Below are 27778 nucleotides of genomic sequence, written 5' to 3' on the forward strand. Positions count from 1 at the left end.
AGCTGGGACCCATGGCCACCTCCTGGACTTGGAGGAAATGGGAGGAGTTAAAGGAAAAGTTATTAAGGGTGATGACTAGTTTGCCAAGGTGTAGGAGAGTATAGGTGGAGGGGGACTGGATAGGTCTGTTGGAGAGGAAGAAGCTGAGGGCTTGGAGGCAATCTTTATGGGGTATGGACATGTACAAGAACTGCACGTCCATAGCGAAGATAAAACACTGATGGTGAAGGAACTAGAGATTACTGAAGAGATGGAGGACGTGGTTGGTGTCACAAATATTAGGTGGGGAACGGCTGGACCAAGGGGGAAGAGGATGGAGTTGATTTCGGACAAGATGTATAATTTGCATGTTACTTTTCAGTTGGAACCTTCTGACCTCTTCATTGTGGTATATTACCATGAGGACAGACCGTGTCACAGAGATTTGGTGGGGTCTTGGTCGACCTTCTGGGCCTGGTGCAACTAGCATTCAGAACTGAGCTGCTCAGGCAGTGATGCTTAATTGGAGGCAGAATTTAGTTAGGACAAACTTGTAAAATGTAACCTGTTGAAATTCCATGGCCTCTCCTTTGGGGTTGGTGCAGACTGTGAGTCCATTTGATCAACCTGCTGAATGAAAATGTCTACAAAACCTCTCAAAGCACTGATGTTCTCCAATTTTTTTGTTGTCATAAACTTGAAACAAATAAATTATTAGCTCTAGCTCAATGGGTAATGATTTTGCCACTAAGCTAGAAAATTGTGAATTTACGTTCCACTCCAGAGATGAGCAAATATACCTAAGTTGCTGAGGTGTAAAACTGAGGGCAATATCTGATGACTTCGGCGGACATCTGAGATCTCATAGCCACTATTTCAAAATCAAGAAGTCAGCTCTGATGTTTCATATTTGTCTCTCAAACAACATACTAAAAACTAGACTTTTTGATCAAAATCATACTGCTGTTTGTATGGATTTGATGTGCACAAATTGACTGCTGCATTACGTATTAATAGAATGGTTATAGGAGGGAAGGAGGCCATTCAGTCCCTCCCTTCCATACCAGCTATTAGTTAAGCTAGTCGCATTCCTTTGTCATTTCCTCGTAGCCCTTTCTTTCTCTTCAGATAATTATCTATCCTCTTTCGAAAGTCACATTTGATTGCTGTTTCCACTTTTCTCTCAGTAGTCCATAGCAGATTTGAAAAGTGTGGCACTACAAAAGCAGGGCAGGTCAGCAGCATCCAAGGAGCAGGAAAGTCAGGAATGAAGGGCTTATGCCCGAAACATCGACTCTCCTGCTCCTTGAATGCTGCTTGACCTCCTGTGCTTTTGCAGCTCCATTGTTTTTGACTCTGGTCTCCAGCATCTGCAGTCCTCATTTTCTCCTGGACCATAGCAGATCCCAACTAAATGATGTGTGATTTTTATTTTTGATTTTGCCTTTAGATTGTTTTGCCTTTCAACTGTGCACTTTGATTCTTGACAGTGACCTACCTGACAATCAGCCATGGGATAAGTTTCTCCCTATTTACTCTGTCCAGATCCCTAATGATTCTGAATACATTCATTAAATCTCCTCTCAAATCTCTCTTCTCAAAGGAGAACAGGCGCAACTTCTCTAATCCAGCCATATAACTGAAGTCCGTCATCCCTGGAAATATTCTTGTAGATCTTTTTTTCATACTCTATAATACTTCACATTCTGAGAAAGTGTGATACATAGAATTTGACAATACTCCGATCAGGCCTTATCAGGTTTTTCTTATAAAGATCCTCTATGCCACTTCTCAAAGCTCATTTATAGTTTTCAAGACTGTCTTGCCATCTTTAATGACCTGTGCAAGCGATGGGCAATCCTGTTTCCCAGAGATGCTGCTGGTTGAGAGTTTGGGCTTCAGCCCTGCTCCTCGTCAGTTGTTGCTTCAACCTCTACCTGAAGCAGTTGAGCCAAGTGAACATTCATGGAGTTTAATGATGGAGTTAATATTGATGCTGATTTTAGAACTGCTGAACTTCACAAGGAGATTAACAACTAAACTGAATTTGCTTCATGACCTGATGCCTTTTGTTGTCTCTCAGGATTTTTAGCAGATACCGAAATAATTGCAGATGCCATGACCTATCTGCTCAACTTTCACACCACTGAGCTTGATAACATCAACACGTGCACACATCTGATAATTTGTTCAAAGAAACGTGTTACAAATATTGTGAAGCGTTTATGGCTGGGATCATCTTAACTGAGTGGGAGAAAAGATGTGGACAGGTCTACAAAATGCAATGCAGCAAGGTACCAAGGTTCCGCCAAAAGAGCAAGTTCTCTTTCAAAGCACACACCATTCTCACCTGGAGCTGTATCACTGTTCTTTCATAGTTACTGGGATAAACTCTGGATTTCTTTTCCTAACAATACCGTGGGTCTACTCAGTGGTGTCCCGCCATCTCTTTCTCAGGGATAATTAGGAATGGGCAACAAATGCTCACTTGGAACCAGTGAAAGGCACATCATGTGACCGAATAAATAAAGCAAAAAAAAAGGTGGGATGATGGTCTGACAGTAACTTTTCCTTGATGGCTCTGGTAGTCTATACATCTATCGATATGTTGACCCCCAAACAAACCTGGAGTGATAAAGAATGAATATTTCGGTTTTACTGCAAATTCTCTTACACTTATAGAGTCACAGAGATGTGCAGCATGGAAACGGGGCCTTCGGTCCAACTCATCCATGCCAACCGGATATCCTAGTTAGAGACCAGATATCTGGTCTCTAATAACCTAATCTAGGCTCATTTGCCAGCACTTGGCCAATATCTCTCTGAACCCTTCCAATTCACATAACCATCCAGATGCCTTTGAAAATGTTGTAATCATACCAGCCTCCACCATTTCCTCTGGCAGCTCATTCCATTCACGCACCACATTCAGCCTGAAAAGGTTGCCACTTAGGTCTCTTAAATATTTTCCCCTCTCACCCTAAACCTATGCTCTCTCATTCTGAACTCCCTAACCCAAGGAAAAAGACCTTGTCTATTTGCTTTATCCATGCCCCTCATGATTTTATAACCCTCTATAAAGTCACCCCCTAAGCCTCCGATCCACCAGGGAAAACAGCTCCAGCCTATTCAGCCTTTCCCTATAGCTCAAACCCTCCAACCCTGGCAACATCCTTGTAAATCTTTTCTGAATCCTTTCAAGTTTAACAACATCCTTCTGATAGGAGGTAGACTAAAATTGCACACAATATTCCAGAAGTCACCTAATTATGGACAATTTGGGGGGGTGATTTATGCAGTAGCCATCATTGAGAAAGGAATTCTCTCTGAGCACTAGAGCATCATCAGCATAATTCTTTGCAAATGTTATCCAACTGAGGAGTTAAATCTAATATTGGTTACTATATTTTGAGTTTTACAAGGATGGCTAATTGGGTATGGTTCATACCTTCTCTGTTGAGAATAGCTAAAGGAATATGTTGTTTGATACAACACTTGTGTCTTTGGGAATGAATAGCCTACATACCTACCATCACATCGGCACTGAAATTCACATATAACATTATTCATTTGTGTGATAATGTGGAGGTGCCAGTGTTGGCCTGGAGTGGACAAAATTAAAAATCACAAGAGTGAGGAAAGAGATCGATCTGAGACGGCTACAGTTGAGAACAGAAGCGAGTCAAACAGTCAGGGCAGGCAGGGACAAGGTAGGACTTATAAATTAAACTGCATTTATTTCAATGCAAGAGGCCTAACAGGGAAGGCAGATGAACTCAGGGCATGGTTAGGAACATGGGACTAGGATATCATAGCAATTACAGAAACACTGCTCAGGGATGGGCAGGACTAGCAGCTTAATGTTCCAGGATACAAATGCTACAAGAAGGATAGAAAGGGAGGCAAGAGACGTCGGGGAGTGGCAGTTTTGATAAGGGATCGCAATACAGCTGTGCTGAGGGAGGATATCCTGGAAATACATCCAGGGAAGTTATTTGGGTGGAACTGAGAAATAAGAAAGGGATGATCACCTTATTGGGATTGTATTATAGACCCCCTAATAGTCAGAGGGAAATTGAGAAACAAACTTGTAAGGAGATCTCAGCTATCTGTAAGAATAATAGGGTGGTTATGGTAGGGAAAACATAGATTGGGACTGCCATAGTGTTAAAGGTTTACATGGAGTGGAATTTGTTAAGTGTGTACAAGATAATTTTCTGATTCAGTACGTAGATGTACCTACGAGAGAAGGTGCAAAACCTGACCTACTCTTGGGAAATAAGGCAGGGCAGGTGACTGAGGTGTTAGTAGGGGAGCATTTTGGGGCCAGCGACCATAATTCTATTCGTTTTAAAATAGTGATGGAAATGGATAGACCAGATCTAAAAGTTGCAGTTCTAAACTGGAAAAAAGCCAATTTTGACGGTACTAGGCAAGAACTTTCGAAAGATGGTTGGGGCAGGTGTTCACAGGTAAAGGGACAGCTGGAAAATGGGAAGCCTTCAGAAATGAGATAACAAGAATCCAGAGAAATTATATTCCTGTTCGGGTGAAAGGAAAGGCTGGTAGGCATAGGGAATGCTGGATGACTAAAGAAATTGAGGGTTTGGTTAAGAAAAAGAAGGAAACATATGTCAGGTATAGACAGGATTGATCGAGTAAATCCTTAGAGTATAAAGGAAGTAGGAGTATACTTAAGAGGGATATCAGGAGGGCAAAACGGGGACATGAGATAGCCTTGGCAAATAGAATTAAGGAGAATCCAATGGGTTTTTACAAATATATTAAGGACAAAAGGGTAACTAGGGAGAGAATAGGGCCCCTCAAAGATCAGCATGGAGGCCTTTTTGTGGAGCCACAGAAAATGGGGGAGATACTAAATGAGTATTTTGCATCAGTATTTACCGTGGAAAAGGAAATGGAAGATATAGACTGTAGGGAAATAAATGGTGACATCTTGCAAAATGTCCAGATTACAGAGGAGGAAGTGCTGGATGTCTTGAAACAGGTAAAAGGGGGTAAATCCCCAGGATCTGATCAGATGGACCTGAGAACTCTGTGGGAAGCTAGAGAAGTGATTGCTGGGCCTCTTGCTGAGATATTTGTATCATCGATAGTCACAGGTGAGGTGCCGGAGGACTGGAGGTTGGCTAACTTGGTGCCACTATTTAAAAAGGGTGGTAAGGAGAAGCCAGGGAACTATAGGCCAGTGAGCATGACCTCGGTGGTGGGCAAGTTGTTCGAGGGAATCCTGAGGGACAAGATGTACATGTATTTGGAAAGGCAAGGACTGATTAGGGATAGTCAACATGGCTTTGTGCGTGGGAAATCATGTCTCACAAACTTGACTGAGTTTTTTGAAGAAGTAACAAAGAGGATTGATGAGGGCAGAGTGTTAGATGAGATCTATGAGTCTCCCATGGGAGACTGATTAGCAAGGTTAGATCTCACAGAATACAGGGATAACTAGCCATTTGAATACAGAATTGGCACAAAGGTAGAAGACAGAGGATGATGGTGGAGGGTTGTTTTTCAGACTGGAGGCCTGTGACCAGTGGAGTGCCACAAGGATTGGTGCAGGGTCCTCTACTTGTTGTCATTTACATAAATGATTTGGATGCGAGCATAAGAGGTACAGTTAGTAAGTTTGCAGATGACACCAAAATTGGAGGTGTAGTGGATAACGAAGAGGGTTACCTCAGATTACAACAGGATCTTGACCAGATGGGCCAATGGGCTCAGAAGTGGCAGATGGAATTTAATTCAGATAAATGCGAGATGCTGCATTTTGGGAAAGCAATCTTAGCAGGACCAATGCACTTAATGGTAAGGGAGTGTTGCTGAACAAAGAGACCTTGGAATGCAGGTTCATAGCTCCTTGAAAGTGGAGTCGCAGGTAGATAGGATAGTGAAGAAGGCGTTTGGTATGCTTTCTTTTATTGGTCAGAATATTGAGTACAGGAGTCAGGATGTCATGTTGCGGCTGTACAGGACATTAGTTAGGCCACTGTTGGAATATTGCATGCAATTTTGGTCTCCTTCCTATCGGAAAGATGTGAAACTTGAAAGGGTTCAGAAAGAATTTATAAGGATGTTGCCAAGATTGGAGGATTTGAGCTATAGGGAGAGGCTGAACAGGCTGGTGCTGTTTTCCCTGGAGCATCGGAGGCTGAGGGGTGACCTATAGATTTTCACAAAATTATGAGGGGCGTGGATAGGATAAATAGGCAAAGTCTTTTCCCTGGGGTCAGGGAGTCCAGAACTAGAGGGCATAGTTTTCGGGTGAGATATAAAAGAGACCTACGGGGCAACTTTTTCACACAGAGGGTGGAACATGTATGGAATGAGCTGCCACAGGAAGTGGTGGAGGCTGGTACAATTGCAACATTTAAGAGGCATTTGGATGGGTATATGAATAGGAAGGGTTTGGAGGGATATGGGCTGTGTGCTGGCAGGTGGGACTAGATTGGGTTGTGATATCTGGTCGGCATGGATGGGTTGGACTGAAGAGTCTGTTTCCATGTTGTACATCTTTATGACTCTATGACTATAACCTGATGTTGAGTGATTTTTAAAATTTGTGTAATAGACAGAATGTCTTTCTGCTTTAATGGTAGCATCCTTTCCTTAGTGTCTGTTGTTCTTTAGTTTTTAGCAGAAATGCAGTTGCAAACATTTGAGCATCACTACTCATTGTGCTAGTCTGTCTTTCTTTCCTTTTTGAATCAGCACTCTTGCAATAGAGATGCATTGTATTAATTCTAATTATATCAATGTAGAACATGATTTTTTTTGTCCTGTTGATATGTCCTTAATATTAGATTAGATACCCTACAGTAGGGAAACAGGCCCTTCAGCCCAACAAGTCCACACCAACCCTCCGAAGAGTAACCCACCCAGATCCATTCCCCTTATTCACCCGAGTATGAGCAACTTAGCATGATCAATTTACCTCATCTGCACATCTTAGGATTGTGGGAGGAAATCTGAGCACCCAGAGGAAACCCGAGCACCCGGAGGAAACCCATGCAGATGCAGAGAGAACATGCAAACTCCACACAGTCAGTCACCCAAGGCAGGAAACGAATCTGGGTCCCTGGTGCTGTGAGGTAGCAGTACTAACCACTAAGCCACTGTGCTGCACTGTGCTAAGACAAATAAGATGTAGGCCATTTGGCCTGTTGAGTCCAACGGCATTCATTGAGATCATGGCTGACTTGATAATCCTTAACCCCACCTTTCTGCTTTATCTCCATAAACCTTGACTACCTCAGTCTCAAATATACTTAACAACCCAGCCTCTGTGGTAAGGAATTCCACAGATTCACTATTCTGAGAAAAAAAATCATTATGCTGCCTTGTTGTAGACTCTTCCTCCAGGTGGGGCAATCTCTTTGCATCTATGAAGTCAAGCCCTCTAATAATCTTATGTTTTTTTCTTTTTTGTTAAATTTAACTTTTTTTCTAATCAACTTTTTCAGAAATAGTGGTGGAAATTACACACTGTTGGAACTGGTGGGACTTGCATCCCAGTCCAAGGGCAGGGACACTACCATTGTGCTCAAAGAGGGCTTCTCTTATATGTTTCAATATAGTGTCCTCTTATTCTCCTAAACTCCAATGAGTACAAACCTGAACCCATAACTTTTTCTCTCCCCCTCCTTTGAGGGAAGTCGATTTTAAAACTGATCCAATGTTTCTCAAACTCAAAGTTTGTGAGAAGAATTGTAGCTTGGGTGCTCGTTGTTGTGGTTCTGTTCGCCGAGCTGGGAATTTGTGTTGTAGACATTTCGTCCCCTGTCTAGGTGACATCCTCAGTGCTTAGGAGGCTCCCAAGCACTGAGGATGTCACCTAGACAGGGGACAAAACGTCTGCAACACAAATTCCCAGCTCGGTTTCTCAAACTGTTTTCCAATGTGACCTCGTTTATAACTGGGTGAGAATGTTAGTTGTATCAAACAAAGCATGTGACCCAAAAGCTTAAGCCTGGGGACCTGATCATCTCTCCCACCCAACTCCCACTGAAGTCCTGAACAAATCCTTCCAACCTCCGTCTCCCTTCCAAAAATATAACAAGTACGAAAATATTTGATCTATACAATTATCGTTGTATAGTTCATGTGATCATGATCATTTGTATGAATTATAGAAATTAAATTAATACTTCTTAGTAGTCTTCTGGCATCACCTCTCAATCCATATTTTAGTTAATTAAAAAAAACCAAACTGTTTCACGTGGTGTACTTTAGGATGTTGAGTCTCGGCGCTATATAAACGTAAGTCCGCCGCTCGTCCATTGCCGAAAATTGCCGATGCTTCGCGCGCTTAGCGGAAATAGCCGATCTTGGGATCCGCACTCCGGAAGTTGCCGATCTTGGGATCCGCACTCCGGAAGTTGCCGATCCTTGGCTCTGCTCTCCGGAACTTTCCGGCCCGTCGAACAGTCCCGGTCGTTCTCCGGAATTGTCCGAGCGGCCCCGCCCACTCACCGGCGCTCCTTCCGGAAAGTGCCGAAACATTCCGAAGTCTTCCCTCCCATCGCCCTTCCCTCCCCTCCCCTCCCGCCGGTCTCTGTGGTCGCCGACTGCCTGCCGGCTCGGGTTTACCGCTGTCATGGCGAAGAATCACCGTTTCAAATTCAGGCAGGGGAACAGGTGAAACACACGAAGGAGAGAAAGAGAGTGAGAGGAGAGGAGAGGGGAGGGGGGGAGAAAAATAAACTGATTTGATAAGAAGTTTTATTTTTAAATTTTGAGGAGCTGTGTGCCGCGCTGGAGAGTTGTCACCGGCTCTGTCGACGTTTTGTTTTTTTTTTGAAAAAAAAATCTGCCTGAACCACGTCCCCAGCTCTTTTTATAAAACTGAGGGAGGGAATAAAAAGTTCCTTTTTGATTTCCGAGCTTTCTCCTGTCAGCAACATGTCCGAGTCCAATGTGCAAGTGGCCGTGAGGATTCGTCCCCTCAACAGAAGAGGTAAAATCCACCAAATATTACCATCGTTAAAATGTTCAGATATTAAATTATATTGTTAAACTGGCACTGATTTGAAAATATCGATGCTGGGTGGGATTTTAAACTTGTGATGTTAGAGCTTCCTTGCGCCCTCCCAAATTAAGGGTGTGTATAATTAAAGTATTACATCTCATTTTACTGTATTCTTCTTAGATATTTTATCTGTCTTTTGATGGTTTCAAATAAAAAAAAACAAGATGTGTTCGTGTTATACAACTGAATTTTGGCATTTTTTTTTGCACAATTTTTTTGCATTTGAAAAAAGCATCAGCTAGAGTGGGTTTCCCCCTCTTATTCTGTCTGTCCCAAATAAACTTTGGTGCAGGTGGGGTCACTTGCACCAAAATCTTTCGATCTTGCCCCCTGTCTTCCTCTTTCCCCGTCACTCCCCCGATTGGGAATAGGGTTTTCGTTTAAAAAATTAATTTTGGGCGGTGAAGAGGAAATCAAGGTCAAGCTGAGTCACTTCATGAATAAAACACAAGTAAGGTGTTCTTGACTAAGCGCTGAGGATCACCTGTCGGTGTGATTCAATTGCTTGAACAGCTCGGGTGCTTCTGTTTTGCAATTTGATTTTAATATATTAAGATCCTTTTTCCTACTCCAGTTCAAATTATGGAAGTTGAAACAACTGTACAATGCAGTTTCACTAATTTTGCTTTCAGGGCTTTTTTTTGTTGCAGAAGTTATTAGCGGTAGTCAGCTTTGATGTAGTTCCAGTTAAATGTTTGTTTTCTGTTTAATTTTTAACGTGAAGGATTTCTTCAGGATATTTAGCAACTTTTCTTTTCAGCGGGATAGACATGCTGTTCCTCTGCTGAACAGGGCTGCTTTGTGCTGTGATTAGAGATTTCCTGCAATGTTCTTTTTGAAACTTTTTTTGTCCATTTTAATTTAAATCTCAGAGACAATGGCGTTCTCACTCCCTTCAATCAGAGGCTAAGCTGATTTAAAAAAAAACAAATAATTTAAAAAAAGAAAAGTTAGAACTGAAATAATGCTGCTTGCCAAGGTGATTATGCAGCCACACCAACTTGAAATGCTAAAAGCTCCTGAAGAGGTGCGTTATCAAAAAAAAGATTGACATTGCACTCCAGCCCTTGTGATGCGTATTGTTTGCAAAACATTTCAAGCCTTATTGCATCCTTTGTCCATTTCTCTTCCTCCTTCGGATGGTGTTAATTCATCCTCTGGCATTGTTTCATGGATTCCAAATGTACTTTGGAGACTCACTCAAGTGACTGTTCTCTGGCTGAGCATAACTGATAAATGCTATCACGATTCCAAATTTGGAAGCAAAACAGCCCTCAACCTTCATTATGAGTCTCTCTGAATATAATCTAGGAACCTTGACATTTTTCTCCACCTTGCTGGGCAATAGCGTAAGAAATTGGGGCCGCACGGTGGCACAGTGGTTAGCAGCCAGAGACCCGGGTTCAATTCCCGCCTCAGGCAACTGTCTGTGTGGAGTTTGCACATTCTCCCCATGTCTGCATGGGTTTCCTCCGGGCGCTCCGGTCTCCTCCCACAGTCCAAAGATGTGCAGGTTAGGTGAATTGTCCATGCTAAATTGTCCGTAGTGTTAGGTGAAGGGGTAAACGAAGTGGAATAAGTCTGGGTGGGTTGTTCTTCGGAGGGTCGGTGTGGACTTGTTGGGCCGAATGGCCTGTTTCCACACTGTACGTAATCTAATCTAAGTAATCTAATCTAATCTAAAAAAAGTATCAGAAGTGTAGTAGGTGATGGCCGAGTGATATTGTTGCTAACTATTAATCCAAAAACTGAGGTATGTTCTTCGGACCTGTGTTTGAATCCCACTGTGGCAGATTTTGGAATTTGAATTCAATAACAATCTGGAAATCAAAGTTTAATGATTGCCGATTGTTAGGAAAACCCCATCTGGTTCATTAACATCCTTTCAGAAAGAAAATCTGCCATCCCTACCTGGTCTGGCCTGCATATGATGCCCTGAAGAAGGGCTCATGCCCGAAATGTCGATTCTCCTGCTTCTTAGATGCTGCCTGACCTGCTGCCCTTTTCCAGCAACACATTTTCAGCTGCATGTGATGTCAGACCTATAGCAATGTGGTTAACTGTTAATTGCCTACTGGCAATTAGGGATGGGCAATAAATCACTGTTCCAGCCAATGATGCCCACATCATATGAATTAATTAAAAAGCTAGATTTTAAAAATACAATGATGGTTACAGTTATGTATGATACAGAATGATGTGCATTTTAATTTGTTGCAATTGGTGTGGTATTTGTGGTGTCCCTCAGGAACTTAAATTCGTATCAGTGAAAATAATGGTATGTCCAAAGATATCACCTAAGATTTGACAACATCCATTACTTTTTTGGATGATTTTATGGGGAAACTTTGTGACAAAACACTTTTGTAAGGGCTTCACACTGTAATATGATTCCAAAGACTTTCTGCATCTGATGCAGAAAGAATTGGACAATTTGCAAACAAACTGGAAGTACCAATTCTGCATACTTTTACACTGTGATATTGGCCTATGACTCCTGTTTTTGAGTTCTCGAGTCCCTTTAGGAACAAACCACGTCTCGGTTTGAAAACTAAGTTCAAAGGTAAAATAAAAAGGGAGAATTTAAACCTATGCAGCAATTTTCACGACCTCAAGATAGCCCAAAATACTTCTCGGCCAGTTATGTACTTTTGAAGTGTTGCAGGGGAATTTGGCAGATGATTTGTACACAGCAGACTACTGGAGTTTGTGATTGACCAGTTAATCGGATGTAGAAGCGTGAGCTAAGTGTTAAATATAATAGACCAGAAGTCAGGAGTGGAAGTAAAGCCATTCAGCCCATCGAATCCACTCTGCCATTTAATCATGACTGATGGGCATTTCAACTCCACTTACCCACACTCTCCCCGTAGCCCTTAATTCCTTTTGAGATAAAGAATTTATCAGTCTCTGCCTTGAAGACATTGAAGTACTGGCTTCCATTGCGCTCCATGGCAATGAATTCCACAGGCCCACCACACATTGGCTGAAGAAATGTCTCCTCATTTTTGTTCTAAATTGACCCCCTCTAATTCTACGGCTGTGCCCACGGTCCTAGTCTCCTTGCCTAACAGAAACAACTTCCCAAGGTCCACCCTTTCTAAGCCATGCATTATCTTGTAAGTTACTATTAGATCTCCTCATAACTTTCTAAACTCTCATGATTACAATCCCAGGATCCTCAGCCGTTCACCGGATGTTAGGCCTACCATTCCAGGGATCATCTGTATGAATCTCCGCTGGACACACTTCAGTAGTAGTATGTCCTTCCTGAGGTGTGGGACCCAAAATTGGGCACAGTATTCTAAATGGGGGCTTAACTAGAGCTTTATAAAGTCTCAGAAGGACATCGCTGCTTTTATATTCTAACCCTCTTGAGATAAGTTACAACATTACATTTGCTTTTTTAATCATGGACGCAATCTGCAAATTAACCTTTAGAGAATCCTGGACTAGCACCCCCAGATTCCTTTGTACCTTGGCTTTATGAATTTTCTCACCTTTTAGAAAATAGTCAATGCCTGTATTCTTTTTTCCAAAGTGCAGGAACTCACGTTTGCTCATGTTGAATTTCATCAGCTACTTCCTGGACCACTCTCCTAAACTGTCTACATCTTTCTGCATGCTCCCCACCTCCTCAGTACTACCTGCCTATCCACCTAACTTTGTATCATTGGCAAACTTCACTAGAATGCCCCCAGTTCCTTCATTCAGATCATGAATATATAAAGTGAATAGCTGCGGCCCCATCACTCAACCCTGCGGGACACCACCGGCTGCCATTCTGAAAAAGAACGTTTTATCCCAACTCTCTGCCTTCTGTCAGACAACCAATCCTCAATCCATGCCAGTAGCTCACCTCCAACCCTATGGGCCCTCACCTTACTCAGCAGCCTCTTGTGAGGCACCTTTTCAGAGACCTTTTGGAAATCTAGATAGATAACAACATCCACTGGGTTTCCCTGGTCTAACCTATTTGTTACCTCTTCAAAGAATTCTGGCAGGTTTGTCAGGCATGACCTCCCTTTACTAAAGCCATGCTGACTTGTTCTAATCTGACCCTGCACCTCCAAGAATTTAGAAATCTCATCCTTAACGATCTCATCCTTGACTCTAGAATTTTACCAACAGCTGAGGTTAGGCAAATCGGCCTATAATTTTCCATCTTTTGTCTTGATCCTTTCTTGAACAAGGGGGTTACATCTGGGACTTTCCCTGACTCCAGTGACTTTTGAAAGATCACAACTGACGCCTCTTCTATTTCCTCAGCCACCTCCCTCAGAACTTCAGGATGTAGCCCATCGGGGCCAGGGGATTTATCAATTTTTTTGAACTTTTAGTTTTTCTAGCACTTCCTCTTTTGTAATGGCTACCATACTCAACTCTGCCCCGACCCTCCTTAATTGTTAGAATATTACTCCTGTCTTTCACTGTGAAGACTGAGACAAAGTACTTATTAAGTTTTTTCAGCTATTTCTTTATCTCCCAGCACTAGCCTTCCTGCATCAATTTGGAGCAGCCCAATGTCTACTTCTGCCTCTTGTTTGTTTCTTATGTGTTGAAAGAAACTTTTACTATCATTTCTGATACTACTGGCTAGCCTACCTTCATACTTGATCCTCTCCTCTCCCGATTTCTCTCTTTGTTGTTCTGTTTGTTTTTGTAGCCTTCTCAATCTTCTGATTTCCCAGTGCTCTTGGCATAACCTGTTTTGTTCTTTGGAATGAACCTCTGTACTGTGTCTTCAATTACACCCAGAAACACCTGCCATTGTTGCTCTACTGTCTTCCTGTTAGGCTCTGTTTCCAGTCGATTTTTGTCAGTTCCCCTCTCGTGCCCCTGTAATTACCTTTATTTAACTATAACGCCATTCCATCGATTTTGTCTTGTCTCTTTCAAACTGCAGACTGAACTCTACCATATTATGATCGCTGCCTCTTAAGTGTTCCCTTACTTTAAAATCTTTTATAAACTCTAGCTCATTCCATAGCACTAAGTCCAGAATAGCCTGCTCCATTGTGGGCTCCATCACAAGCTGTTCCAAAAACGCCATCCTGTAAGTATTCCATGAATTCCTTTTCTTTGGATCCACAGGCAACATATTCACCCAGTCCACGTGCATATTGACGTTCCCCCTTGATCACTGTGACCTTGCTTTCTGACATGCCCTGTCTGTTTCCTGGTACATGAAGCGCCCCTGGTCCTGACCACTGTTAGGAGGTCTATACATAACTCCCATTATGGTTTTTCTTTTTGCCTTTGTGGTTCCTCAACTCCACCCACACAGACTCCACATCATCTGATCCTCTGTCATTCAGTGCCATAGATTTAATTTCATTCTTAACCAATAAGGCAACCCCGCCCCCTCTGCCCATCTCCCTGAACCCCCTGCAACCATGTCTGTGATGCCTACCACATCATAATCATTCACGATGACTTGTGCCGTTAATTCGTCTACTTTGTTACGAACACTGCGAGCATTCAGATAAATGCCTTAATGCTAACTTTCTTATCATTATTAGGGATATTGGAAATCATAAGATGTCCTAAGTTATCCTTTCTTTTTCCTTCATTCCTAGTCTGCCTTGAACTTAAACCCTGTGCACATACTAGCCTGCTGTTTATGTTTCTACCTGACTCCATACTATGTGTCGCTTTCCCTTTCCTCCCCACCCCACCCCCACCCCCCCGACTCACAAGTTTAAAGTCCTAGTGACCATCCTATTTATCCTTTTCACCAGAACACTGGTTCCAGATCAGTCCATCCCATCGGCACAGATTCACCCGGTTCCAAAACTGATGCCAATGTCCCATGAAATGGAATCCCTCTTTCCCACACCAATCTCTTAGCTAGGTGTTTATTTCCCTAATTTTCTTATCTCTATGCCAATTAGCACGTGGTTTGGGTAGTAATCCAGAGATTATGACTCTTGAGGAGCTGTTCTTCAACTTCCTAGTGCTTGATGCTCCTCCTTCCTAGCCTTGCCTATGTTGTTAGTTCCAACATGGACCACAACAACTGGATCTTCTCCCTCCCTCCAATATCCTTTCAAGCCGGTCGGAGATGTCCTGCACCCTGGCACCGGGTAGGCAACACACCATGTGGGACTCCTGATCCGGCTTACAAAGGATACTATCTGTTCCCCCTAATTATAGAATCCCCGATAACAACTACTTGTTTTTTTGCTCTCCCCTCTTGACTAGCCTTCTGCACCATGGTGCAGTGGTCAGCTGGCTCATCTTGTCCACAGCCCTTTTCCTCATTTTTAACATTAGGCGAATTAGGCTTCTCCTCTTTGAATACTAAAGTGGAATCTATTCCATCCACCAGGAAGGGGAGGGTGAACCTCATTTTACATCTCATCTTAAAATTCTGGACTGCAACTCATTTTTCTGTGCTGCTCTGATGTGCTCACTGAGATGAATATTAAGGTCTGAGTTCTCTATTCCCTCTGTCTCAGGATCTTAAATCAAGATCAGCGCAGATAGTGAGTTGAAATTTCTTTTTCCTCTTGATTGATTTGTAATCAATTCTGTGAAGAAAAGAAGCAAGATCACTTTGGAGCCTAGCTAGTGTTCATACCACTGACGTAGGTGGCCCAGGTTCACATCCCACCTGATCCAAATGTCTGTAATAAAATTTGAGGTTAATTGTAAAATATCTGGATTCTAGTGTTAGAGCTGTTTCTGTGTGATATACAGTATCTGTTGATTACTATGTTGACCAGTGGTGTTGTTCAGTTCATTCTCTTAATAACAGCATTTTCACTCAATTTCTGTTTGAAGTTGCTTAAAGCTAGACCATAGTTATAACTTTTGGCATTTGTAGTACATGTTCCATGAGCTCGTGATAGCACACGGTGCTATTATTTGACAGGCTACAGTATAATCTCATTTCTTGCTTCAGGATTTGGATCTGTGCAAAGCAGTAAGATCAGTGGACTTGGTGATGAACTTGTATCATCTCAGGATGTTTTGTGTTGAACATCTAAAAGTACATGATTAAGCCATTGGTTGTCACAAGATTATGATTAGAATAATGATGTAAGCATCTTAAGGCTGAAACTGAGCATTCTGTATCAATCCAAACTCAGCAGAGGAATTTCATGTCAATCAAACTTTTCTCCCAGCCACTGTGGTCAGCTGGGTTGCTGGTTTTGAACTATCGTTTGCTGCACTAGAGTTGTTTGATAATGCAGAAAACTTTAGTTTGACTTCTGGTAAATGCTAGCTAGCACAATAAACTTTTAATGCAATTGTCTCCATTAGCATTTTACTGGATTTACTTTGTCTCACCTGCCACCAGGATTGCATCAACTTCTTTCTTTTGACCTGTGCTTGCACACCGTTGAACTTTGGGAGACATAGAAATCTAAGCTCACATTAATTTTTATGTATCTTCATTTGTTGATAGAGTTTTTATTGTGTTCTTTCACCCACCATTGAGATTGTTCTGTTAAAGTCAACCTTTTCTGGATCTGCAGTCTCAGAAATTTTAAATCAACAGGAGAAATAAATGCAGAATGGGTTAAATAGCCTTGATTGCAAAGTAACTGTTGGCAGATCAAGGAGTCTGTGGCTTGGATTTAATTTGCATATATGATCTTGAGTGACGGTGCTCCAGTTTGAGTGAAAATCTCATGTTTTGTGTGATTTATGCACATGAGTTTGTGTTAACTGATGCAATGATTAGCAATTAAAAATTTCATTGTGTATGAAACACTTAATTGCAGCAGTCTAATACTGGATATTAAAACGACAGTCTGTTAATATTCCAACTGTATTTCAGTTGCTTTTGTGCTTGATCTAATTTTTGAGATCAGATATTTTATCATTTCAGATCAGTAGAGTTGAAGATATTTTACAGGATGCAAGCAGTGAGAGTTTCATTGACTGGCAACTTGAAAGATTTAATTTAATAAGAAACAGCATGTTATTTACATGCATGGTTGGAAGTAGAATTTGAATATTTCTGATAGAGAAATATTCTCCTTGTTCAAAGTACTTGTTAGATTTGCTGTCAGATTTATGAATTATTCTTTTATTGGTTGTTGAAAGGTCAGTGATGCAGCTGGGGAGTTTAAGTGACATTTACTTTTATTCTCTGCCCCCTTTTCCAGTAAATTGAACATAAGAACAGGAATAGACCATCCAGTCCCTTTAACCTGTTACATCATGCAATGAGATCATAGCTGATCTGTGGTCTAACTCCACATACACCTGCCTTTAGCCCATATCGCTTAGTACCTATGCTTAAGGAAAAAAAAGCTCTCAGACGTTAAATTAATAACTGCTCATTTGTGCGAACATTACCATAAAACCCTCAATCTATTTTGTTCTCCTGTATATTCATTTTTCATTCCACACAAGCTACTGCTTAAAGAACTAATGGACAATCTGCTCTAAATCCTCTAATCTCATTATGACATTCTTCCCCTTGATTTTTATACTTTGCACCAATGTGGTTGAAATTGGAAACTCTGCTATGTATGCATATGCTTGCCCACTACTTGATAATCCCTAGCACAGACCTGCAATGAAGTGCAACACCTTACTATTTGGAACCTGGTCTTTTTAGGTCTTTGCATTGGGCAGTGAGCCCTCTTGGGAACAGTAAACTTAATTAAATTATTGTACCACCTCAAGTTTCTCTGCTGCTTCCTTGAAGATGTTAATTTATTTTTGAAGGTAAAATACCTTTTTGTTTTGCGTTGCACCTATCCAGTTTCTGTGACTAATTTGTTCATGATACACTAATTATAGATTGTTTTGCTAAGTGGTAAAGTTATTACATGCAACACGCTCTTATGCATATTGCATGTTATGATAGTGTCTTCTCGGCAGTTTTATAACATAAATTAAAGGTTTTGTGGGAAATGAACAGGGATGTTGTTTATTTTTTTTCCCCTTATGAGCAATTTTTTTCAGAATAGTGCCAGGCTCAATTTATGTGGTGTAGTTCAGTTTACCTGGAAAACTAATGGGTAAACCCACCCATGTTCTGGGAGCCATATAGCCTAGGAAAGTCTCATTTTTAATTTTTCAACTCTGCTGAGCACACACATCTTGGAGTGCCTGGGCAAAAGGGGAAAACCAATATGTTTTTTAAGTGTTGTCCAGTGACTTTGCACTGGACTTTTAATAACATCTCTGAACAGGTTGATTAGAAAAATAGGTTAATTTAAAAAAAAGTTAAACACAACACAAACAAAACTGGCAGGGTGGAGTTTCGAATAATTGGCTTAAAAGGACTAAAGCTGTTGTGGATCTACTTGTTCTGAATGATCATGAAAATGTTCATGCAAAAAAATGCAAATAAGATAACAAAAACATTATGGTAATGGTCCTCTCAAAATACCTGAACAGTCTGATAAAGTATTTGAAGACAATTCTTTAACTATATTCAGATGGCTATGTGAGTTCTCAAACTGAAACCCCTCTATATTCCTGCTGTCAGCCATGTTCAATGTGGGGGAGGGGAAGCAAAACATTCTCCAACCAGTCAGTCTATTTAAGTCTAATTTTGGCACATTTTCATTGGCATGGTGGCACAGTGGTTAGCACTGCTGCCTCACAGCGCCAGGGACCTGGGTTCAATTCCCGCCTCAGGCAACTGTCTGTGTGGAGTTTGCACATTCTCCCCGTGTCTGCGTGGGTTTCCTCCGGGTGCTCTGGTTTCCTCCCACAGTCCAAAAATGTGCAAGTTAGGTGAATTGGCCATGCTAAATTGCCCATAGTGTTAGGTAAAAGGGTAAATGTAGGGGTATGAGTCTGGGTGGATTGTTTCTACACTGTAAGTAATCTAATCTCCAGCTTCCATAGTATTTTACTTTTGTTTTGTACACAAATTTTCTCTAATTACAATCTCGCAGCTTCCATAGTCACTTTTCTACTCCCAGATCTCACATCATCAGACTTGTTAAATACAGTTTGCTTCAAATCTTGACCTTTAGGTTGTTTTAAACTACTTGCTCACTATACCCCGCAGCAGAAAGATTCTTTAGCAAGATTTAGATTAGATTACTTAGTGTGGAAACAGGCCCTTCGGCCCAACAAGTCCATACCGACCCTCTGAAGAGCAACCCACCCAGACCCATTACATTTACCCCTTCACCTAACACTACAAGCAATTTAGCATGGCCAATTCGCCTAACCTGCACATTTTTGGACTGTGGGAGGAAACCCACTCCGACATGGGGGGAATGTGCAAACTCCACACAGACTGTTGCCTGAGGCGGGAATTGAACCCGGGTCTCTGGCGCTGTGAGGCAGCAGTGCTAGCCACCGTGCCGCTACCTGAAATAAAAACAGAAAGCTAATATCATTCAGCAAAGAGGCATGTCACCTCTCCAGTCTCTGACCTCGATTTTCCACTTTTGCCTTAGGAAAGTTAGGGCTGAATAATAAGCATTTTATTTACATAACCCATGTACCAGGAACATTTTTTAAAAAAAAGATCTTCCGGCATCTATAGCACTGTTATGCAACACCTAGAACAAAGTACTACAGGATCAATACTCTTAACATTTTCAGTACATCGTCACAAGCGAGTCAAGGAGAAAGTTTATATTTGTGAACAAGAGCTTTTTCACTATCACTGCTATTGTCTGGTGTGTCATGACATTATCTGTTCTGAGACTCAGCTCCACAAGGAATATCAGTTTGATATTCATCAAGGTTATCCATTTTAATCTGTGCACTTCAGCATGTGTGCACGTAAGTGGATGTTGTCATAAATAAACCCAGTTCAAAATCCACACTTGCCTTTTGTCCAGGCACACCAAGAAAAGTATGCTCAGCACAGTTGAAGAATTGAAGATGAGACTTTCCTGGGTTATATGGCTCCCAGAACATGGGTGGATTTACCCATTAGTTTGCCAAGTATGGTCTGAATTACACCATGTAAAGGCTACAAATTGAGCCTGGCACCATTCCTAAAATAAAACCACCAAAGATTGCTCATAAGAAGAAAAAAAGACAACATTCTTGTTCATTTCCACTAAACCTTTGTTTCTCCTCTACAGTTTTATAACAAAAATTAATTATAGCTTCCATGATGCAGGTTGCATGTTATCAGCTTTTCATGCACCACCCAGTTAGCCATTTGATGTGGGTACTGGGTGAATGTAAAAATATTCTATTGTAGAGGTATCAAACTGAGCCTGTTTGTTACCAGATCCATGGATAGCAAAGTTTTCCAGTTGAGATTGTTGGACACCAAAAAGAAGGAAGCACATGTCATTGGGCAGCACGGTGGCACAGTGGTTAGCACTGCTGCCTCACAGCGCCAGGGACCCGGGTTCAATTCCCGCCTCAGTCGACTGACTGTGTGGAGTTTGCACATTCTCCCCGTGTCTGCGTGGGTTTCCTCCGGGTGCTCCGGTTTCCTCCCACAGTCCAAAGATGTGCGGGTCAGGTGAATTGGCCATTCTAAATTGCTCGTAGTGTTAGGTAAGGGGTAAATGTAGGGGTATGGGTGGTTTGCGCTTTGGCGGGGCGGTGTGGGCTTGTTGGGCCGAAGGACCTGTTTCCACACTGTAAAGTAATCTAATCTAAACCATAAGTATTCAAAGTTTGTACGAAGATTTGTAGCTTGGGTGCTCGTTGTTGTGGTTCTGTTCGCCGAGCTGGAAGTTTTTGTTGCATTAGCCCTGATTCTATTGAATGGTGGAGCAAGCTCAACGAGTTGAACAGCCTATTTCTGTTTTTATTTCTTATGGTCTTATCGATTCCAACAATTTCCTAACATCACACGTTAATCTAACCGGAAGCGGCAGGGACAGACCACTATAAACATCGGAGGAAACATCAAAGAAGCGCTTCGCAGGAGGCTCCCAAGCACTGATGATGTCGCCTAGCCAGGGGACGAAACGTTTGCAACAAAAACTTCCAGCTCGGCGAACAGAACCACAACAACCATAAGTATTATGCGGGGGATTATAAGAGAAAGCACAGTCCTGGATTGAATTTTGATCATTCCTGCCCGCTGGCCAATTTTGAAATCCCATTCTGAGTGCCATGTTGTTCAAATAAGGGCTGGTGCCAGTGAGGATCTTGGTCTGTAAAATGAGAAATAAGTAACAAAAATGGAGATTTTTGGATGCCCTAAAGTTTAGAGTTAATGACTATTTAAAACATAATTTGTTAGTTCCTGCTAACGTTACGTGCAGAATATGAGGCTTTATCTGTTGCCTTTATGTTATTATTGGTGGCATACTCCATAGAACCTGATTTTTTTTATATGCGAGGTAAAATAGAAGTCCATCCCAAAATATCATTCAACAGTCTACACTGCAATTCAGAGCATGGCATGATTTCAAAAGATTGCCATCGGCAGAATTCAATAGTTTGAAAACAAAACATATGTCTTGTTAAAGAGACCAAATCAGACTTTTTCACTGACAAAGCTTTAACTGTGATATTACTCATGACTGTCATCAGTTGGGCCTTCAGTTACAAATTTCCTATTCCTTGTCTTAATCTCAGGAAAGAATAATTGTACACACTGCCCTTTGTGAGTGTGGAATCATAAATCGCTTTTGCCGGGTATTTGTTGTAAATTAGGGAAGAAAAGCAAGGTGCTGTAAATTGATCAATAGCCAAGCTGCTTTAGTGGTGTTGGTTCGATGATAAATATTGGCTTAGAAACAGAATGAAGCTATTCTTTGAATAGTTCCATGGAATCCATTTCATATAAGACCTTTAGGAGCATAGTGTTTCTCTTACAAAATTAGTAGTGAACATTGTACTCTTGTACAGTACATGTGATTCTGCGAAAGCTTTGGGAATCGTCACATCGCAGTTATAGAGCTCAGAAGGAAAATGGCCAACATTTGATATCCCTCCCTGCATGATATAGTTGTCTCGTCAGTATTCTGTCATCCCCAAGCTATTATATCATTGAGCTTCCATGACCTTCACCTTTTACATTGCATTAACTTCCATTAGTTTAGCAATTGAGACTTTCTGTCTCTGTTAGAGATCCATAGCCAGCACTCAAAGTGCTTGCCTACATTTCGGGGAAAGGATCAAAGCAATTAAGACAGACAGATTTATCCACTGGTGGATAGAGCTACACTAAGAGCAAACGAAAATTTTTATGACTCCAGTTTGTACAAACCATGAAGGGGGTTTGAGGATCTAGTCTGATAACCTGATCTGGACCGAGGCTGTCTGACAGATTTCTTCTGTCTCCATATTAATGACAAAATTGAGTCTATTGTACAAGGTGGAACAATGCACATTATGTTATTAGCTTGTTCTCTCTCACACCTAGCAGGGAAGATGACAGCTAAGTGGTATTACTGCTCGGCTGTTAATCCAGAGACCCAAGTGATGTTCTGGGTACCTGTGTTCGAACCTAGCGCAGCAGATGGTAGAATTTAAATTGTGTATAGGAGAAAATCTGGAATTAAGAGTCTAATGATGACAATGAATACATTCTCAATCGTCAGGAAAAACCTATCTGGCTTACTAGTGTCTTTTTAAGGAAGGAAACTGTCATCCTTACCTGGTCTGGCCTACATGTGACTCGAGACCCACTGCAATGTGGTTGACTCTTGACTGTCCTCTGGGCAATTAGGAATGGGCAGTAAATGTTGGGCTTGCATTTATATGCTAAAATATGTGTTTATATTCAATGTTTAATCTAACTACAAATATTGTATTCACTGTTCTTCCCTTCAATGAATTTTTGGGGCAGATGAAGGATTCAATTTCGAAAAAGTTGTGTACAATTACAGCTCAAAAATCACACGAATTTGCAAGAAATTCACAACCTATGATTTGATGTTTTCCTGGTTTCCAGTTAGTTGGGTATTCCTGTGTTGACAGACCCCCCTTTAGTCACTAGCTTCAAACAGCCCCAATCTCTCTACTTTGTAATCATGGGCTTTTTGCATCCTGTTTCTCCTCTCCCCCCCCCCCCCCCCCCGACATTGGCTTCTCATTGCAGCCACTCTTTTCTTTTCTCTCATCCTCATCCTCCTTGTATCTTGCCGTGTAAACCCTTGCTTCTGGTCTTTCTTGACAAACTGACTGCTACTTGCAGCTTTTCTAGTCGATGTACCCTTACCCCGGCAACTTCCCTCATATTGGATAATCTTGCCATGCTTTTTCTTCTGCCACCCCCAACCACCCACCCCACCACCACGACCTTGGCAATCCTGCAGATTGATTCCCTATGATTGGAGGGGCCAGCTCCTTTCAAAATTTTCCATTTTCACATAAGGGCTTGACTTTGTACAGATCAGTTGGCCCTGTTAGTCATTTTTACTGAGTGATTTAGAATTTGCCTGGTACCATGTATTGTAAATGTTGTTACAGGGAATGTTTGGTGGTGGAGGTGGATTGAAATGCCTGTGGCTTAATTTATGGCCTGCATAATGGTAAAACAAATAAGTGGTGGAACAACCACATGTATTCTGCTTTTATATTTGACGTTTGATACCTTCGGAACTTTTTGTTCTTATTTTATCATGTCCCCTTTGTCCTTCTCCTCCTCTGCCCTCATTTGCTCAAATCTGCGATCATATAACCTTTATCATTCCTATGCTACTGGTGCATACAGAAAGGGCATACTCGGTTAAAGGTGCTATATTATAAGTTTCTATTGTTTTCCAGTCTTTTCTTGGGAATACCAGACATTGTTGATATGTGCATAGAGGTTCTTCAACCGTTTGAAAAAAGTGTATTCTTTTCACTGAGAATTGTGCTGCTAACTGTTACTCTACTTGAATTTTCTGGATAATGTCATGCCCCAAGGGCCACATTCTTAATGAATATTTAATGTGTGTAGCACATATGTATTAATTGATCTGTATAATTATCGAGAGTTTTGAATTCTTGTTAATATATATACATACAATTATGAAAGTATATGCCATTTTAAAATATGTCACTATCTTCAAAACCCTTGAAGTCAATTTATTTAAAATATAAGGAATTTTTACAGGCTTTTTAATTCTGTTAAGTGGGGCACCATTCGTACCAACAAATGAATGCCCACTTAATTTATTTTGGTAGTGACAGAGGTTGAAATAATTATGATGTTCAGGATCCTGCAACAGTATTTTTATGGTCCCAATTGGTGAGAGCACTCCTTTCTTCCTCATTACATGGAATTACATCTGTGCCATATGGAAAATTATACATTTGAGTGCTTCCAGTATGGGCTCAGTTTTTAAAAAAAAAAAATCAAAGCCTGATTGGCTCCCAGGTAGTTCAATAACTTGTTGGTGTGAATGGTATAAACAGAAGCCTTTGGATATCCAGAAAAGGTGCTGTATTTTCTCTGCAGTAAATAAAACTTAGACTGAAGTAAGAGAGCCAGTTTATTTTTCCTCACCAGTTGCTCTTAAGTGAGAATTCAGGAGGCGTGGATAGCACTAAAATTGGTGGTAAAGTCAACAGTGAAGAATGTTATCTAACATTGGCCTAATTGATCAAGATCTCTTTGCAATGTTCTGAGGAGTGGCATCTGGAGTTTAATTTTAATAAATCAGGTATTGCATTTTCATAAAATAAACAAGGACAAGACTTGTACAGTTAATGGTGGGGCAGTTAATGGGTGCTGTTGTCGTACAGCGAGACCTAGGAGTTCAGGAATATGGTTCTTTGTCTACCTGTGACACAACTTTCAATGTTTAGTACGTTTGCGCAGACATTGTGTATAGTAGTTGGGGCATCATTTGGAGTTGTATAGGACACTGGTGAGCCACTTTTGGAGTACACTTTAGAGTTCTGGTCGCCCTGTTATAGGAAGGATATTATTAAATTGGAGAGGGTTCAGATATATCTAAAGGACATGGGCAGAGAATATTTCATTTGATTAATCAATGCTGGATAACATAGTTAGCCACGCATTGGGACTTTGCGATCTTGTTCGGATCATCTGAAATACGGTTAATCGAATGTCGGATAATCGAGATTCCTCTGTCGACAGTAATTTATTGTTACATATATTTCTGAAAGTAAAATAAAATGTATATAAGTCACCATGATTAATGCAACACCATTTTAAGAGGGCATAGGTTTAGGGTGAGGTGGGGAAAGATATAAAAGAGACCTACAGGGCAATGTTTTCACACAGAGGGTGGTGCATGTATGGACTGAGCTGCCAGAGGAAGTGGTGGAGGCTGGTACAGTTGCAACATTTAAAAGGCATTTGGATGGGTATATGAATAGGAAGGGTTTGGAGGGATATGGGCCGGGTGCTGGCAGGTGGGAGTAGATTGGGTTGGGATATCTGGACGGGTTGTACTGAAGGGTCTGTTTCCATACTGTACATCTCTATGACTCTAAATTATAAAAAAGAAATAACTTTTGCAAAATTGTTTGTTCCAACATGACTTTGTTTCATGAGCGGTTGCGGGACACGCCATACTCCAAAGCTGTCCCAGAGGCCATAACACCAAGGAGGAAGCACACTGTAGCCCCTGCTGCTGCTGACCGGATCTAGAACGCCTCCACCAATATTGCAACCGTTGCCACAGCAAGGATTTTATACCAACTCTTGAGGGCTGGTGCCCCATTCTCAATTTCGTAGGACCGACAGACCATCTAAGTTAACTCCTGAGGATTGAGGATCATGCACTCTGCCGCTGTTTGCAGTTGCTGCAGAAACACTTTTTTAAAAAAAAAGAACTGACCTCAATCCATCCAGCTGTAGCTGCCATGGCCATGTGGAATGATCTGGATGCGTCACCCAACAGCTCCCTGCAACCCCTCTCCACCACCACAGTTACAGAAAGAAAAAGTGAATTGCCAAGATGTTGATGGGACTGGATGGTTTGAGTTATGAAGAGCGGCTCGATAGGCTGGGACTTCTTTCACTAGAGCATAGGAGGTTGAGGGGTGATCTTACAGGGATTTATAAAATCATGAGGGGCATAGATAAATTGAATAGCCAAGCTCTTTTCCCAGGGTGGGGGAGTTTAAAACTAGGGGGCATAGGTTTAAGATGAAAGGGGCAAGATTTAATAGACATCTGAGGGACAGTGTTTCCACACGCAGGTTCATATGTGGAATGAACTGCCGGAAGAAGTAGTAGGTACAGGTACAATTACATTTAAATGACATTTGGATAGGTAGATGAATAGGAAAGGTTTAGAGGAATATTGGCCAAGTGGGACTAGTTTAGTTTGGGAAACTTGGTCGGCATAGAGTTTGACCAAAGGGTCTGTTCCTGTACTGTATGACTCTATGGCTCTATAACCAATAAGTCAGAGACCTTTTAACCATCTGTGTCTCCTGCAAGCAAGTGTAAATATCTGGAGAAGGGTGTTCAAGGAGCACCAAATCCTGGCAATCAAAGATGTTCACCTTAGTGAACCATATGGACAGGAAGCATTAAACTGCCTTCCCACTCATCAAAGGAGTGATTTGTTTTATATCTGGCTGTGTAGGGAGTTAAAGTTTTAACTGGTGATGTAGTGGACAGTGAAGAAGCTTACCTCAGAGTACAACGAGACCTTGATCAGATGGGCCAATGGGCCTAGGAGTGGCAGATGGAGCTTAATTTAGATTGTGAGGTAAGGTAAATCAGGGCAGGACTGACACACTTAATGGAAAGGTCCTGGGGAATGTTGACAAACAAAAAGACCTTGGGGTGTATGTTCATAGTCCCTTAAAGGTGCAGTCATAGGTAAACAGGGTAGTGAAAATTGTGTTTGGTATGCTTGCCTTTATTGGTCAGTGCCTTGAGTATATGTGTTGGGATGTCATGTTACAGCTGTACCAGATATTGGTTAGGCCACTTTGGAATTCAGTTCTGGTCTTCCTTCTACAGGAAAGTTGTTAACCTTGAAAGAGTGCAGGAAAGTTTTACAAGGATGTTGCCAGGATTGAAGAGTTTGAGCTCTAGGAAGAGGCTAAAAGGCTGGGGCTATTTTCCTTGGCGAATCAAAGGTTGAGGGATTTATAAAATATAGAGATTTATAAAATCACGGGCATGTATTAAGTGAATACCCAAAGTCTTTTTCACAGGGTAGGGGAATCCAAAACTAGTGGGCAAACTAAAATGAGAGGAGAAAGATTTAAAAGGGACCTAATGGGGGGGGCAACTTTTTCACAGAGGGTGGCATGTGTATGGAATGAGCTGCCAGAGGAAGTGTTGGAGGCTGGTACAATAACAACATTTAAAAGGCATCTGGATGGGTACATGAATAGGAAGGGTTTTGAGGGATATGGGCCTCTGCTGGTGAATGAGACTAGATTTGTCTCGGAGATCTGGTTTGAATGGATGAATTGGACCGAAGGTTCTGTTTCCAAGCTGCACAAGTCAATGACTCCAGTAGTTAGATGTTAGCAGTTTATAACTGTTTATCTGTAGCTGTAATTTATTTACTTGTAATAAACAGCAAACTTCATTGAATACAGAAACCTGGTCTGTTCTTTCTGAGAATCCTGGTCTAAAAAGGCAGGTAAGTTAGGGAAGTTTATGTACTTTATAAAATCTTCTATTTTTATGGCAATTCCAGGAATAGCAGGGCTCGATTTCCAGAACACTACCCCAGTGAAATGAATATCTTTTTAAAAACAAAAGTCAGATTTGCAAGGAAATTAAAATTTCTTTTCCTCCACTTTATACCGCCAGAACCAAACAATAATAAAATATTATGAACTTTCATCCCATCATCTGCATAGAGGTCAATATGTTTAGTGCTTAGTTAACCAGATCTGAATTATGACACTTAGCAATAGGACATGGCCTCAGTTTGGCATGGAATGTCAGCCTAGATTATGTTCTGCTCC

At 41.4% G+C, this 27778-nt stretch overlaps 1 protein-coding gene across 7 annotated transcripts in view; it reads left to right on the forward strand.

Moving 5' to 3' along the window:
• Positions 1-8398: 8398 nt before the first annotated feature.
• LOC122552613 (kinesin-like protein KIF13B) overlaps positions 8399-27778 on the forward strand; it is a 166761-nt gene continuing 147381 nt past the window's right edge. For 6 of the 7 annotated variants that reach the window (XM_043695364.1, XM_043695366.1, XM_043695365.1 and 3 more), the window contains exon 1: positions 8400-8953. In XM_043695364.1, the coding sequence (XP_043551299.1) occupies positions 8899-8953 (55 nt within the window). In that variant the 5' untranslated portion in view covers positions 8400-8898. Of the gene's footprint in view, positions 8954-27778 lie in introns of all 7 variants that reach the window. The other variant, XM_043695370.1, reaches the window with a different exon arrangement.

Source organism: Chiloscyllium plagiosum, chromosome 9 (genome assembly GCF_004010195.1).
Source record: "Chiloscyllium plagiosum isolate BGI_BamShark_2017 chromosome 9, ASM401019v2, whole genome shotgun sequence".
NCBI classification, from domain to species: Eukaryota; Metazoa; Chordata; class Chondrichthyes; order Orectolobiformes; family Hemiscylliidae; genus Chiloscyllium; species Chiloscyllium plagiosum.